The sequence below is a fragment of the Podarcis vaucheri genome, assembly GCF_965113315.1.
Source record: "Podarcis vaucheri genome assembly, chromosome: 1".
NCBI lineage: Eukaryota > Metazoa > Chordata > Lepidosauria > Squamata > Lacertidae > Podarcis > Podarcis vaucheri.
In genome coordinates, this window is record NC_138759.1 from 16,703,345 (window position 1) to 16,718,534 (window position 15,190).

At 44.6% G+C, this 15,190-nt stretch overlaps 1 protein-coding gene across 1 annotated transcript in view; it reads right to left on the reverse strand.

Moving 5' to 3' along the window:
• TECPR2 (tectonin beta-propeller repeat containing 2) overlaps nucleotides 1-15,190 on the reverse strand; it is a gene marked incomplete at its 3' end in the record, with an annotated part of 52,833 nt that overhangs the window by 33,568 nt on the left and 4,075 nt on the right. The window contains exons 4-12 of the mRNA XM_082236395.1: nucleotides 13,357-13,485; nucleotides 12,139-12,270; nucleotides 11,170-11,327; nucleotides 9,376-9,688; nucleotides 7,889-8,021; nucleotides 5,346-5,828; nucleotides 3,363-4,309; nucleotides 2,087-2,270; nucleotides 201-374 (exon numbers count right to left, since the gene is read on the reverse strand). Of these exons, the coding sequence (XP_082092521.1) occupies nucleotides 201-374; nucleotides 2,087-2,270; nucleotides 3,363-4,309; nucleotides 5,346-5,828; nucleotides 7,889-8,021; nucleotides 9,376-9,688; nucleotides 11,170-11,327; nucleotides 12,139-12,270; nucleotides 13,357-13,485 (2,653 nt within the window). The remainder of the gene's footprint in view (nucleotides 1-200; nucleotides 375-2,086; nucleotides 2,271-3,362; nucleotides 4,310-5,345; nucleotides 5,829-7,888; nucleotides 8,022-9,375; nucleotides 9,689-11,169; nucleotides 11,328-12,138; nucleotides 12,271-13,356; nucleotides 13,486-15,190) is intronic.

Consider the following 15,190-nt stretch of genomic DNA (forward strand, 5'->3'; position numbering starts at 1 on the left):
GTCACGATGTGCCTTGGCAAGGGGAGGGGGTGAAAGAGGATGGGAAATGGCAGGGAAAATGTCTGCTTTACTTCGTCACAACCTTGAGAAGTTTCCAAAGGACCAGAGGGTTCTCCCAAAATGCACTTTTTTGGGGGGGGAGGGCGGAGAGGGAAACACCACCACCCTAGAAGAAGCAAAAAAGCAAGTAACTGAGGTACCTGTCTGCAGGTACAGATCGCCGTTTGTTCGGATAATCCAGGCAGTGTCATCACTCAAAGATACAAATGCTGTCTCAGGCAAAGCTTCGTACCAGTGACGCTTTCCTTTAATAGTCACTTTTCCACAGGCAAAGGCTTTATTGGTTTTGTGCTCAACCTTCCAGAGAAGAGTCCCTGAGGAAGAAGCTTCACATTAGTCAGATGAATCATGTTTAGCACAAGGGAACACCTCTGGACCTTCTTAGGCGCTCCAATTTTATTCGTTAGTTACAGTCATTTTAAAGCTTGAAAGATCTACTTCCATTGAAGATATATACATATATACAGTGGTACCTCAGTTTAAGAATAGCCCTGTTTATGATCTATTCGGTATACAAACTCTGCAAAACAGGAAGTAGTGTTCCGGTTAGTGAACTTTACCTCGGTCTACAAACAGAAGCCGAACAGTGGAAGGGCACCGGCAGCAGAAGGCCTCATTAGAGAAAGCACGCCTCAGTTTCAGAACGACTTTGGTTTAAGAACGGACTACCGGAACAGATTAAGTTCGTAAACCGAGGTTCCACTTTATATATATAGGACCCCTGGATGGTTAAGTCCAGTCAAAAGCAAATATCAGGCTGAGGGAGCCGGCATTTGTCCACAGACAGCTTTCCAGGTCATGTGGCCAGCATGACTAAACAGCTTCTGGTGCAACAGAACACTGTGACAGAAACCAAAGCGCACAGAAACACTGTTTACCTTCCCGCCATAGCGGTACCTATTTATCTACTTGCACTGGTGTGCTTTCGAACTGCTAGGTTGGCAGGAGCTGGGACAGAGCAATGGGAGCTCACCGCAATGACATACGGGCAAAAAGCATTTTTATGGACAGTACAGCCACAGAAGTTGCTTGCAAGGTTTCCCTTTAAGCAGGGCCCAAAGGCCTTCACAGCTGTAGTTCACAGGACCAGCTATTGAAGATGTGCCTGTATAACTCTGTGTCTTGCGTTACTGGAATAATTTCATTATCCACCCTGTGGATGCAAAATGTTTTGCTGGAAATGTCCCCCAAAGGTCTTAAACCCATTTGAAGGCACACTGCTTTTAGTACTTGGACCATTATCGTATTATTTTACAACTGTTTGAGATGCACTAGGTTTTTATTTGAACTGAGAGCTGCCTGGTAAGCCCTGGTAAAAAAATAAAATAAGCCAGCATTGCCCCCTGTAGCATTATACTGCATGCTGCTAAAATTCCAAAGACGTTGAACAGAATTGTCACAGAAAATCAGGCACAGCTTAAGGGGCAGGTAGGAGAGTCAGAACATACAATCAGGAGAACTGATAAAACGCTTTTTCGAGACTACACTTCAGGCTGGGTGCGCATGGAGGGGGCTTGTCCGAACGTTCTCCTCCTGGCAAAAATCACCCCTCCACACAAGAGTACTAGTCTGCCAGGGGAAGGTTATATTTCAACCGAAACATGTAACCTAACCAGTCCATTTGCAGCCTATGGTGGAACAGTTCAGGGAAGCTTGACTGCTTTTCTACAACAGGCAACCAGACGCCCTCAGCCTATTGTTTTCAGTACTAACGCAACAGACTATGAACCCCAGCTCCAAACGTAATTCTGGACTCTAGAAGTATGCACCAGAAATGCACTGGTTCTGCTACCGAGATCTGTAAATTGCTCATAATCATTTCAAGGGTCGTGCATGGACCTTGTCTGCGGTAAGAATGATCTCTGTGTATAAGAAAAGGCAAATAAAGTTTAATCAAACAGAGGGCAGCTGCAACGAGGCTCTTGCAGCAGAGTTGCAGAAGCCATTATCCCCCCCCCCCAACCAAACCAAGTACAGGAGGCAAAATGATGATGGTGATGATGAAAAGAATGGCAGGCTAACCAACCTGAAGGAGAGACTGCCACCTGCTGGACATTATCTTCAAACTTCTGCCAGCGTAGACCAGCACTAGGTAAAGCACTGCAGTACAGGCCCCCTTTGTAGTCCAGGCACCAGATGTATTTTTCAGAGACAACCAGGCTCAGTATTCCATAGCCAGGACCTGCGTAGCCCATCCAGCTCTCTGCAAACTAAAGACTGGAGAGTTAGAATGCAGGTGAGGTATCTTTACTGGTGTGAGAAATCGGACAAATTTTGACATTACGAAAAGGGGGGGGGGGAGAGTGCATTCATTGTATCTTCTTGAAATGCTCCATTAATAAAGGATCATTTGATTTCTGCAAGACAGACATTAAACAACGCAGTCTCTAGAAATTTATTTAGTTATATCCAATGTGAGTTTTCTCAGCTTTATCACCCACCCTGGTAACTGTTTTGATAGCTATGGCGGGATTTCTAGACCCAGGAAAACACCATTAATTCCTAGACATTGGAATGATGGCTCCTAGATGTGAATCCAAAAGTACGTTTCTTATGCTGACCAGAGGCAGGTAAAGTCTGATAGGGTATGGATGCCCTGTGCTGAAGCTTCAAGAATAAATTGGCTTGGTGTAATAAATTTAAGTGCCAGAAATAAAGGGGTAATCACTCTTTGCTACACTGTAACCGTCTTCTCCTTCATAACAAACGCCTCCAGTGTCCCATGGCTCTCTTCCTACTTCCGTAAACCAAACAAAAGCATATTTGCAGTTTCTAGTTGTTGAAACCTGTTTGTTTTTTTAAGCTTCTGGAAAGCCAGTATTCTAGAAAGTCAGCTTGCGGCATTGGCTCATAAGAGACTGGCCCCAATATCCTAAACACTGTGCTTCATTTTAAAGATGTAATAAAATAGGGACTGGATTGAGAGGGAACACACGTGGAGTGCAAGATGGCTTTCCTGCTTCTCCCCTCTCTCCCCCCCCCCCCGCACCCCCGCTGCCTGAATCCACTTGTGGGGATTGCAGGGAACATTGTGGTTTGGAGAGCTGCAGCAGAAGTGAGAGAAATCAATGGGGAAATGGCTGGTGGGGCTGCAAGGACCTTCCACTCACGCCGGGGAGCCTCTAGGGCAGGCATAGGCAAACTCCGGCCCTCCAGATGTTTGGGACTACAATTCCCATCATCCCTAGCTAACAGGACCAGTGGCCAGGGATTATGGGAACTGTAGTCTCAAACATCTGGAGGGCCGGAGTTTGCCTATGCCTGCTCTAGGGTGTGATGCAAGTTTGTATTCAAGCGCATACCTGATCCGACTTTAAAAGCGCTCCTTCATCTAAGCTGGTTCTATCTTTTTCCTGCGGCGGGAGGCAGACCCCCATTTCTGTCACACTAGTCTCAGAGGATGAGTAAGGCAAACCGTGCCTGTAGATATCCTCTTCATCACTCGATGCCGATCTCTCAGCTGCTGCATCGGAGGTGTTGGTTATCCATTCACTGGCAGCGCTAGCGTTCGGGTTAGCCGTCAGTGGCTCCCTGAAATCCTGCCCGGGTAATGCACTCTCTTGAAGACAGCTCTCCTCTTTAAAAGGGGCAGGAAGGGGACTGGCGGGGACTGGGTCCGCTGGAGGTAGCTGCTGCTTCTGTTCCGTGTGGGTCTCAACTCCCGCCTCCTGACCAGATGAGTCCTCAGCACTAAGGCTGGCTTTCACATCTCCAGACATCCCTTTCTCAGGGTTTGTCTCTTCCAGAGAATCTAAATCACCTAACTTGGCTAAAGTGCCTTCTGTTTTATGCAGGATAGAACAACGCTCTTCATCCAGGGCTGGCGGTTTTGAGACGATTTCGTTTTGTTCAGACGTAGAGCTCCAATTACATTCAGCGCCATCGCTAACCACTTTATCTTCTGCGAGAAGCAAGGGGGAACCGGAAGCCAAGGAGCTCCTAGCGGGAGATGTGCCCACTTCGCTCTCGCCGTTGGAACATTTCAGGACTTCTGGCGCATCGTCGTCCTCTGGTGTCAGAGCAGCTACCGACTCCGGCGACTGAAGGACGCTGAATGTTTCAGAGCCATTTTCCTCCTGTGGCATGTTTTGGGATTCAATACAGAATACACTTTCCTGGTCTTCAGAACTGCCCATGAGGCTAGATTCAATAGAGAAAGAGTCCGCGTTTACAGACTGAGGGCTGTCAGCAAAGTCTCGACGTTCACAGGACGGTGTGCTTTCCAGAGAGCTGAGGTATCTTGAATTTTCTAAGCTCACACATAGTCGGGAAAGGTGGGAGAGGGAAATAGGTAAGCCGAGGGGCAGAGAGGAGGAAAGGGAGAAAAGAAGCTTGTTAATTAAGAGAATGCCATTCTAGGGCCAATGAAAAACAAGAAACCATCTATTTGAAGCTCCTGAATTTGACCGACCAGGAATACATTGGCAGGCCAAACTACCTACTTCGGCATTGGTGGGGGGGGGGGACTTGCCACCAAAGCAGAACATCAACGCAATCTTAACTGCTGTGTTGTAGTAGCCAAGGGACTGAGCTGTGATTCAGGAAGTTTCTGGTTTGAATGTCACCTCTACCCCACTGCTGTCAAAGGGGAAATCCTCTCTCTCAGCCTCTGTCCCCACTCTCCAATAGGGAGAAGTAACATTGATTTATACTGCAGGGTTATTTTAAGTATTACAAAACTCTGAATCCGCTAAACCAGGGACGTCCAACTCCCAAGAGTTGCAATTTACTCCCAAAAAAATATATAGCAGTGATCTGCACATTTTGGAGGGGAACCCAAAGTTGTTGAGCTTTTTTTTACGGGGGACAGAAAATAGTTCTGCTGCTTGGGGGGGGGCAGGACATCACAATAGTAGTAGTAGTAGTAGTAGTCCCACCAGCAGTAACTCCATCTTCCATTCTTGAAATCGTGTGTAAATAAAGGACAGAGCGAGGGGTTGGATGCTCCTTTTCCCCTGCAGAGGAAAAAGAGCCCGCGGTCGACTGCGATAAAACAGGGATCGACCTGTCAATCACGGTCGACCGGTTGGACATCCCTGCTCTAAACTGCATATCATCTTCGAACAGCAGTGAAACCATGATGGAGAGTGGGGTTATTGGTTTTTTTGTTCTTGTTTAGATTATGCATTTTGTGTTTTTTTATATTCCATTTTTATGTTGTGAACTGCCCTGAGATCTATGAAAGGCGGTATACAAATCTGTCTGCTCAGAGTACTGGACCTTACGATAAAGGGTGGGTAAGAAACCCACCAGCAAGCAAAAATTAAAAAATAAATTTTTTTTACCAGATCTTTTCTTTTTCTTCTTCTTCACTTTGATTGGCTTGACGACCAGCTCCTGGTTGAAGTCTTCGGAGCTGATCGCACTGAACCGCTGCGAAGAAAGCAGACCTTCTTTCTGGACTTGGACTGAGGCCTGTTCTCCACTGGTCACAAAACTGCAGCCGCTGCCCACAGAGCTGACCGAGGTGCTCCTGCTCCTGGGCTCACTGGCCACTGAGTAGCCCCGCCTTCGCGGGTCAGTGCTCAAGTCCCCGAACCCGTTGAAGCTCTGGGAACGGATCCTCTCCGTGAGCAGGGCCACTTCCAGGTCTGCTCTGGCGACAGAGCCATTCCTGTCACCAGGCATTTGGGACGAAGAGAAGCTGTTCCGCGTTTGGCTTCCTTCTGGAGAAGGTTCGGACGACACAGATGCCACAGCAACAGAGTACGGGCTCTGTAACTTGGGGTTCATATCGGATAGCGGGCTCATCGATTTTCCATTCCTATCTGAAATTGGAGCATGAATGATATAATGAATGATATAATAATAATAATAATAATAATAATAATAATAATAATAATAATATATTTATACCCCACCTATCTGGCTGGGTTTCCCCAGCCACTCTGGGTGGCTTCCAACCGAACATTAAAAACAATACAGAATCAGACATTAAAAACGTCCCTAAACAGGGCCCCCTTCAGTTGTCTTTTAAAAGCAAAATAGTTGTTTATTGCAGTTTCCAAACAAGCCAACTTAAAACCGCAGTTTATGAAGCTGGTTTGTTCAGCTAACCAGAGTTTCTTTTAAACCATGATCTCTGGTTTGTAGGTAACATTAAGTCAGGATTATTTGAAATTAGAACTGAACACTCCCTCCCAGCCTTGCAAGAGGAATAAGGGGAGCATGCATGTCCGAGGATATACTTTGGGCTAGTTCTAGCTTGTGAACACTGTACTATAGTTTGGTGTAATGTGAGAATGCAGCCAGTCTATCAATGAGACTAGCAACTACGTATTCTAAGGAAGAACAACAAAAAATCAGTGCTGTTTTGAAATTAGTAGTTGAGATCAGTGCAGTTTTCAAAGCTTCAGCCTAGCAACTTTACTCAAAATGTATCCAAGCAGAAGGCAATCTGCTCCTTGGTCTCAGGAAACATCATGCAAAATCTGGTTATGATATCTTTAGAGTTGTCTGAATGCAAAGAGAACGAACGACTTTCCAAAATATATAGCAGATTGCTAGGTGACGGACAGCAGAAGGCTAATGTCTTCATGTGTTGCTTGCAAATTTCACAGACACATCTGACTGGAAATAGAAATGGTTGACCAGATTTGGTCCAATCAAGGGGTTTGCAAAACAGCAAAATAAAAATATGCTTTTATGCATGTGTTTTCCAAGATAAATTTGACAATAACAACAAACAAACTGTTGAAGTAAAGTGATACCACTGAAACTCATCTCATTAAAAGGCTGCAATTCAACAAAAAATATCAGGAAAATTCAAATCATTTCTTTAAAAGCTGTGTCTTATTGTGTCCTAAAAATCATTCTAAGCAAGCCAGAATTTATTGTGATGCATTGGTACAGACTTGCATGCAGTAAACAAAGCCACATTCATATTAGGGCAAGGCTGGTTTGTTTGTTTTGCTTCAATGGGAGCTTTGCACATTTGTCAGAGACATCTGGCTGCTGAGAGTGGCATGCAAGAGGTGTCCTGTGTTCGTGGCTCCCAAATTTATCCTGGCATGTTGCTCTGGGTTAATTAGGATAGCATCTTGTCCTACAGTGACATTTTACCAGCGAGATAGTCCCAACATTTGTCCCCGAACACCTTGGTCATAGCCTTCCAATAGGTAATCTGCTACTAGACAGGACAGCCCAAAATAAAACCAATAGCCCTATTCTCCAATGATTTATCCAGCCCATTCAAATGACAAGAACAAGAGGAAGTAGAATCTGTAGGCTGAGTGACCCGATAAGAGTCTTAATCTCTTAAAGAGAGCCAGTGTGGTGTAGTAGTTAAGAGCGGTAGTCTCGTAATCTGGGGAACCGGGTTCACTTCCCTGCTCCTCCACATGCAGCTGCTGGGTGACCTTGGGCCAGTCGCACTTCTCTGAAGTCTCTCAGCCCCACTCACCTCACAGAGTGTTTGTTGTGGGGGAGGAAGGGAAAGGAGAATGTTAGACTCCTGAAGGGGAGTGAAAGGCGGGATATCAAATCCAAACTCTTCTTCTTCTTCTTAAATCTGCTTCCTATTGCTAGCCTTCGCCCAAGAGAGTCCATTATCAAAAAGGCATTTCCACTCTGCAAGTGATGGTCTCCGATTTCTACTGATCCCGACCCTGAGGTGTAGCCGCCCCCTTCACCTCCCCACACATAACTCCATGCCATTCCAGAAACTCCACCAATCTCCAGGTGTAACTTTATGAGGGACAAAAAGGGCAGCGGCAGCAAAGCACACACAGCTCCAGACACAGCTCCGTGGAATAAAACAATCATCTATGCATTAACATAATCTTTTTTAAAAAATTGCTATAAGCTTAGTATGCTAATGTATGCAAACCTATTGAGACCAATCCTTCTGGTCTGCTTGAGATCCTAATGATATCTCTGTCTCCCTTTAAGAGAAAAATCTCAGTTTCTGTGCAGGATACAGACACAATATCGCCAGATCCTTCCAAACTTCCAATCAGGGTCTGTGAAAGGAAGAGAAGTTAAAGATGAGCAATGAATGTGCCAGGAAGCGTTTTAGGATACAAGCAACACTTCAGAGGCCTGATTTTATTTTTGGCAAGCAATATTATACAGTCAAATCAAGGAGCAAAACAGCAGTCCTAAAAGAAAGGAAGTGCGAATGCAGGCTTGGGGAGAGCGTGACTCATGTAAAGCTTGGCTAAGAACAGAAATGGGCTATAAATGTTTTATAAACGTAGCTCTGTTTGTGATAATTCACTCCTGGCTTAAGAAATGTAGCTTCAGACCCCAATCATAGACACTTCCAAGTCCCAAAGAAGCAAAAGATTGGCAGAAGCCCTTAAAGGACTTGGTTGAGATAAAGGGAGAAGGTAACTTGTATAAACTCAACTAATTTGCATGACCTATTTGGAATTCACTGTCAATGGTCTTTATAGCCAAGTGCAAAATGATTCCCATTAATAGCAGGCTAGGGTGGCTGAACGTGTCATCAGCTTGGAAGAGAAACGGGACTGCTAAATGTGTAAGTTTGCAAATTAAACAAACAAACAAAACTATGAGCTCAAAATGGAAGGAGGGGGGGCCTGTGAAGGTCCAGGATTTACTGAACGTTGAAGAAAAGGAACTGGAAATGGAAGGGAGTGAGGAAAGGAGAGGGAACTGACCTGCTCAACCCTTTAACAGCTTATAAGATGGGGTGGGGGTTTAAAAATCAGCAACTTTCCCCTGCATTATACGAGGATTTTTCTAGGAAGGAATAGACATTTTCACCCTGCCTACAGCATCCTGCCACGCCACTCAAAATGCTCATGTTCAAGGCTACTTGTCAGCTCCAGACCTGAGCCCTCGTACACAGAACACTAAGGAAAAAGAGGGGAAAGTATTGGGATGCTTCCAGATTTCATCTCAGGCAACCAACAGGCCACCCCATTTGAATTGACAGTGCGTCTCAGAGCATGCCCCAGAATTCAACTGCAATGTGCAGTGGCTCCATGGCAGGTGAGTTAATATGAAGTGTCACTGCTTTATCATAAGCAATTCTATGTCTAGAAAGCATGTTGAGATAGGAACAAAGGAAGTTGATCTGTACAAAGTCAGACCCACCAGCCCATCTAACTCAATACTGTCTACTCTGACTGGCAGTGGTTTTCCAGGGTATCAGGCAGAAAGTCCTTCCCATCACCTGCTACTAAACCCTTTGAACTGGAGATGCCAGGGATTAATTAAACCTGTGCCCTATCTGTGCAGATCAGATAGTTTTAACAGACCTCTAAATATCAATGTAATTTAACTGTTCCAGATTAAAGGCTACGCACGCCCAGCTTAAAATGCTACTGCTCTCTTGGTTTGACTCACCTGGTTTACTGTATCTATTAAATAGATGCTATATTCATTCCAGCTCAGCACCCATCCTTCCTGGAAGAAGCAGGAAATGAGTCCAAGTTGCCTGTCTGGGAAATTGCAGCTGCTGTTGCTTAAGGGCTCCAGTCGGGGATATAATTCAAAAGGCTTCATTCCAACAGGAAATACATCTTTCAAAATAAACGTGGCCTGAACAGTCCCATGAACATCTGATTTCCAAAGGCGGATCCCAGGCCTTGCAGCAAACAGGGTCAGGTCACTTTGCTTGCACAGCCCAGGTACAAAACATGCTCCAAGTTTGCCAGTACTAAAAATGTAAAAGCAGAAGAATGATCAAACCACATGGTTATTATACTCAGAGGTGGGGAATGGTGGGACTGGGAAGATGAACAATGCTAAAACTCTTTCGTCTCCAAGTGCAAACTGATAAAACTTTGCAGCAAACTGCGTAAGTGAAAACATGGCTCTAGTAAATAATTGCAGCATATTAATAATAATAATAATAATAATAATAATAATAATAATAATGGTAAAGGACCCCTGGACGGTTTAGTGCAGTCAAAGGCGACTCTGAGGTTGCGGCGCTCATCTCGCTTTCAGGCCGAGGGAGCCGGCGTTTGTCCACAGACAGCTTTCCGGGTGATGTGGCCAGCATGATTAAACCGCTACTGGCGCACAGAGGACCGTGATGAGTGCCAGAGCGCACAGAAATGCTCTTTACCTTCCCACCGCAGCGGTACCTATTTATTTACTTGCCATGGCATGCTTTTGAACTGCTAGACTGGAACACAGCAATGGGAGCTCACCCCGTCGTAGGGTTTTGAACCGCCGACCCTCTGATCAGCAAGCCCAAGAGGTTTAGACCGCAGCGCCACCCGCATTACCAATATGCAATACATGAGAAAGAAAAATATGTGCTGGAAGCCAAAGGGTCTACCATGACTCACCATGGTCTACCATGCATGCTCCAGAGATTTTTCCAATTCCCTCTTCCTCTTGCTACAACCCTAGGTGTCTTCCTAAACACTGTTTCTGGGAGTCAAAAGATTTGTCACTGACCATTACACTATGTGCACGTGGAATTACTGTGGCTCACAGTTAGGGCTGTTTACAACCTGGATACTTGCTCTTTCTTCTTCTTGGATGGGAAATATTTTAAATCCTCAAAACACAAGGGTATGAAGAAAACAAAGAGGGATTAGCAAATTTGGTATAAACAGCTTTGCTTATTTTTATTCTGCCTACCCTGTTGTGTGTGCCCTGTGCTGTTTCCTGTCTGCTCTGGAGGATTGGGGGAACACTCCTAACAGATTTAGTGGTAGTGTGTGGGCAAGAGAAAAGGGAGAACGTTCCACTGAGTAAGGGAAAATCCTTGCACTAAAAGAATGTTCACCTTTGTTCCGCTACCTGTTTGGGGAGTTTGGGATGAAATAATAATAATAATACTGGGAGAGGATTGTGTGAATGAACAAGGAAATGTGAGTTAGCCCTTAAGTTCAGGAATCACGGGAAAACAATTACGGAACAAAATAGGGTCAGGATACTAATTTCTTGCCCACCAATAGCTGGAAGCTTCTTACATTTTCACTTCAGCAGAGTCCTTCCCCACTGGAATGATTAAAAGAATAAAAACATGAACAGTACTTCAAATTATCTATTTTGCCTCCTTTATTAACAACTTTAGAAGAGGGCAACAGTACATGAAATACCTTAGCAGAATTATACAGAGTTATATACATTATTTAAATCTCATCTCTAAATGTCTGGACAAAAATCTAGAAGACCTACTTTTTTCTGGGTTGGCTTCCAACTTGCTTGACAGATTTTTCTTCAGTGTAAAAAAGCAGACTTCTCTGTAATGTGGAGACCAGCAACACTTTCTGGCTATAATCCAGCTGCACGACTGAAGAAGGCTCTTCCAGTACCAAACTGGAGTTGCAACGACCCTGGAAGGACATAGTGTGAATATACAGAGCCGTCATATTTCAAGTTAAGTTGTCTAAATTTGCCGGGTGGCCTGTGCAGGCTTATGTTAAAGCTGGTTTATCTAGCGTTCGACAATTTGTAGGGGATCCACTAGAATTCACTTCCCATAGTTACTGCCACAGCATTTTGGAGTGCTTCTTTCTGCTTAAGATATTTCTCCAAGTAAAAGCCTCAAGGCTGAAAGGCAGTCAATGTACAAGACCACCAACTGATCCCATGACTGAGCAAAGATGCGACGCCAGGTCTTGCAGATCAATACCACCCACCACAGGGATTCAAGTAAATAAATGCTTTGGGGGAAACATAACAACTACAGATAGTGGTCAGGGCAGGAGGGGAATAAACCCTCAATAAATGCCATCTCACAAGTGGCAGAATTTTACGTAACTGCTCCCTTACTTACAGCCCCCTAGGCTCCACCATCTCTACATCTTAACTACCACCCTCCAATTTTAATCTATAGGAAAAGTTTTTATATACGCTTTGAATACAACGGTACCTTGGGTGGCTTGGCTCCCAAACTAATCAGCTCCCAAAAGCCACAAACCCAGAAGTGAATATTCTGGTTTGCGAATGTTTGTCAGAAGCCGAACATCCGACGTGGCTTCCAATTGAGTGCAGGGAGCTCCTGCAGCCGATCGGAAGACATGCCTTGGTTTTCAAATGGTTTTGGGAATCGAACGGACTCCCGGAACGGATTTAGCTAGAGAACCAAGGTACCACTGTTATTTGTATCCCAGGTACCAAAAGTTTGGGCAAACAACCAATTACCTGATCCAGATCCAGAGCAGAATACACTATTTTCCCTTTGTCATCTCCAGAGAACAATTTCATTCCATTGGGACTCCACGCCAAGGCTGTGATGCTGCTTTTGTGGATACCAGACACGTTAAATCTCCGAAGCTGCAAAGACAGACACCAGTGAGCATACAAGAGAAACCAAGCAGAAAGCGGAAGGCCTACAGTGGGTGGGGTCATTCATTGATGTAGCTATCAAAGGCACTTCTCTATTGGTCCTGCTACTTCATTTTAATGCTCATGCACGTTTCCAGAGAGATCTGTGCAGTTAGCGAATTGCAATGTCACAAAAGCCCCAACTGACACTTTAACACAGGGGTTGGCAAGGCTTACCAGGCATGGGCTGGATCGCTCTCACGGAGATCCTCCATGGGCCGGGCCGGCACAGCGCGACGCCGGAAATTGCATCTGCGCATGTCCAGAAATCGCTTCTGCACATACACCCAAAATCGCGCCTGCGCAGAAGCGATTTTCGGCATCTGGGCATGCGCAGAACGGTTTTCGGCGCCACGGAAGAGTCCCTGTGCCACACTGTGCCGGTTTAGCAGGCGGCTCAGTTTGGGGGCGGCTTGTGGGCTGGTTGAACGGCCTCCGTGGGCCGCTTCCAACCCATGGCCCTTAGGTTGCTGACCCCTGCTTTAACATATTATTGGCATCCGTCTGTCTTGAGAGACAATGGAGTGCACCTCTGGGGTGTAGCCAAACTGCTGCGTTAGCAGCACTGAAATGACATCCCCAGGATGCAAATCTGGGCAGCGTGTATGGAGGTCCTGGGCTGCCCAGACGACAAGACCTCGCTGATGTGGTCAAAAGGAAAGCTAAGCAAGGCGTTTGGCACCAGCTTGGCTGCAGGAAAAAGGCGTACAAGGAGGAATCCAATTGTCTTTGGGTTTCCTCTGAGTCTTTTCTTTTCCCAAAGATGTACCACAAGGCAGTGGAGATTGCAAAGCAGCTGCTCTACCACTGAGCTGAAACATAATAATAATAATAATAATAATAATAATAATAATAATAATAATATAATTTATTATTTATACCCCGCCCATCTGGCTGGGTTTCCCCAGCCACTCTGGGAGGCTTCCAACAAAACACTAAAATACAATAACCTAATCACACAATTAATGTGAAACATTAACCTAATCACACAATTAATGTGAGACAGCACAGGCTGTAACCAAGTTTGGCTCTTACTTGTTTGTTTCTCCCTGGCAAGGACGAGACAAGCTGAAAAATAGCAATCTTGCCCGAAGCTGTCCCAACAGCAACAAGATCATCAAAGCAGCTCAAGACTTTCACGACAGTGATAGACTCATTTTTCCCCTGCGGGAGAAAGAAAAGAAAAAAAAAGACAGCTGTAAAATTAAGATGCCATGTTTATTTGTATCGGCCGAGACAAAAATGGGATACCTGAAGGAGAGCTTTCGCTCCTCACCTGCTGACCTCAAGATCCTGAGGCAATTCTGCTGCGTGTTTCTCCACCACTGAAGTTCAAGTATGTGGAGATTTGGGGCAGAGTTGTCTTTGTGGTGGGCTTCTTCCCTGTGGATCCTAAGAAGGCTCAACTGGCTAGCTTTCTGGGGGTTTTCCATAGGCTAGTGAAGACCGCTTTGCTTAGAAGGACCTTTGGACTAGGAAGGGGCTGTTGCTGCAGTTTGATCTCTAGCTAATGCTGAATAAAAATTTGCTCTGTTGCTGAAACTGCTCATAACGTACATATTTTTATACTGTGGATGCACAGTACAATACAATCTTGTCTTGCATGCAATTAACTTGCATGATTTCAACCTTACAAGGTTGAAAGCCAGCAGCCTGAAATCCTGCGAATTAATTACATGCAAGGCAGAGAGCTTTAAAGCGCATTTTGCGCCAGGTTTTCCCAACACGGAAACAGCTTTTAAGCTCTCAGACTTGCCTGCTGGGCTCTGGGATGCTCTTGAGAGTATACCGTATTGCTGCTACTTCTATGGGTTTTACTTGTAGCTTAGGCATTTGTTTGTTTTTCAAGTTCTGTGTTGTTGCTGCCGCTTTTGGTATTCTTTTGTATGTTTCATAGGATAATTATGATTGTACTGGCTATTATAATAATATTAATGTTTGAAACATATTATTGAATATCTTGATATGTTGATAGCTGACTTGGAATATACTGTTTTATTACCAGTTTTTATCAGCTGTATAAATTTTTTGATATGCTATATGAATTATTGTTTACAGCTTATAAGGTGTCAATCTTCCTGTCTGCTGATAATTAAACAAGAGCCCTCACTATTTTGTTTTAGATGCCTGCTGAAAACTGTTATATTCCAGAAAGCCTACCCAAACATACAATTTAGTCACCTAAAGTTGCTTTTAGATTGTTTCTGATTTTAATTTGTGTTTTATTTATAATTATTTTATGTATATTTGGGGTTTTTTTTAATAGTTTTGTGGATTTTAGCTATGCTTTACTGGTAATTTTAGTATCTGCAATGCTTAGAGAATTTTGTGATGAAGCGTAGTCTATAAATCTTTCCAAATAAATGAAATATCAATATGAATTATAATTGTGTGCTTCCTCCTCCAGAGGTCAGGAGGGTAGCAACATGAGAACGGGGCCTTCTCTGCAGTGGCTCCCTGTCTGTGGAATGCTCTTCCCAGGGAAGTTTGCCTGGTGCCTTCACTATACAGTGGTACCTCGGGTTAAGTACTTAATTTGTTCCGGAGGTCCGTTCTTAACCTGAAACTGTTCTTAACCTGAAACACCACTTTAGCTAATAGGGCCTCCTGCTGCTGCCGCGCCACCAGAGCACGATTTCTGTTCTCATCCTGAAGCAAAGTTCTTAACCCGAGGTACTATTTCTGGGTTAGCGAAGTCTGTAACCTGAAGCGTATGTAACCTGAGGTACCACTGTACACCTTTAGGCACCAGGCAAAAACATTACTTTTTAACCAGGCCTTTGCCTGACTTGATCTACATCCTATACCCTTTTTAAAATGCTGTGTGGTGGTTGTTGTTGTTTTGATTTTATGTATTTGATATTTTATG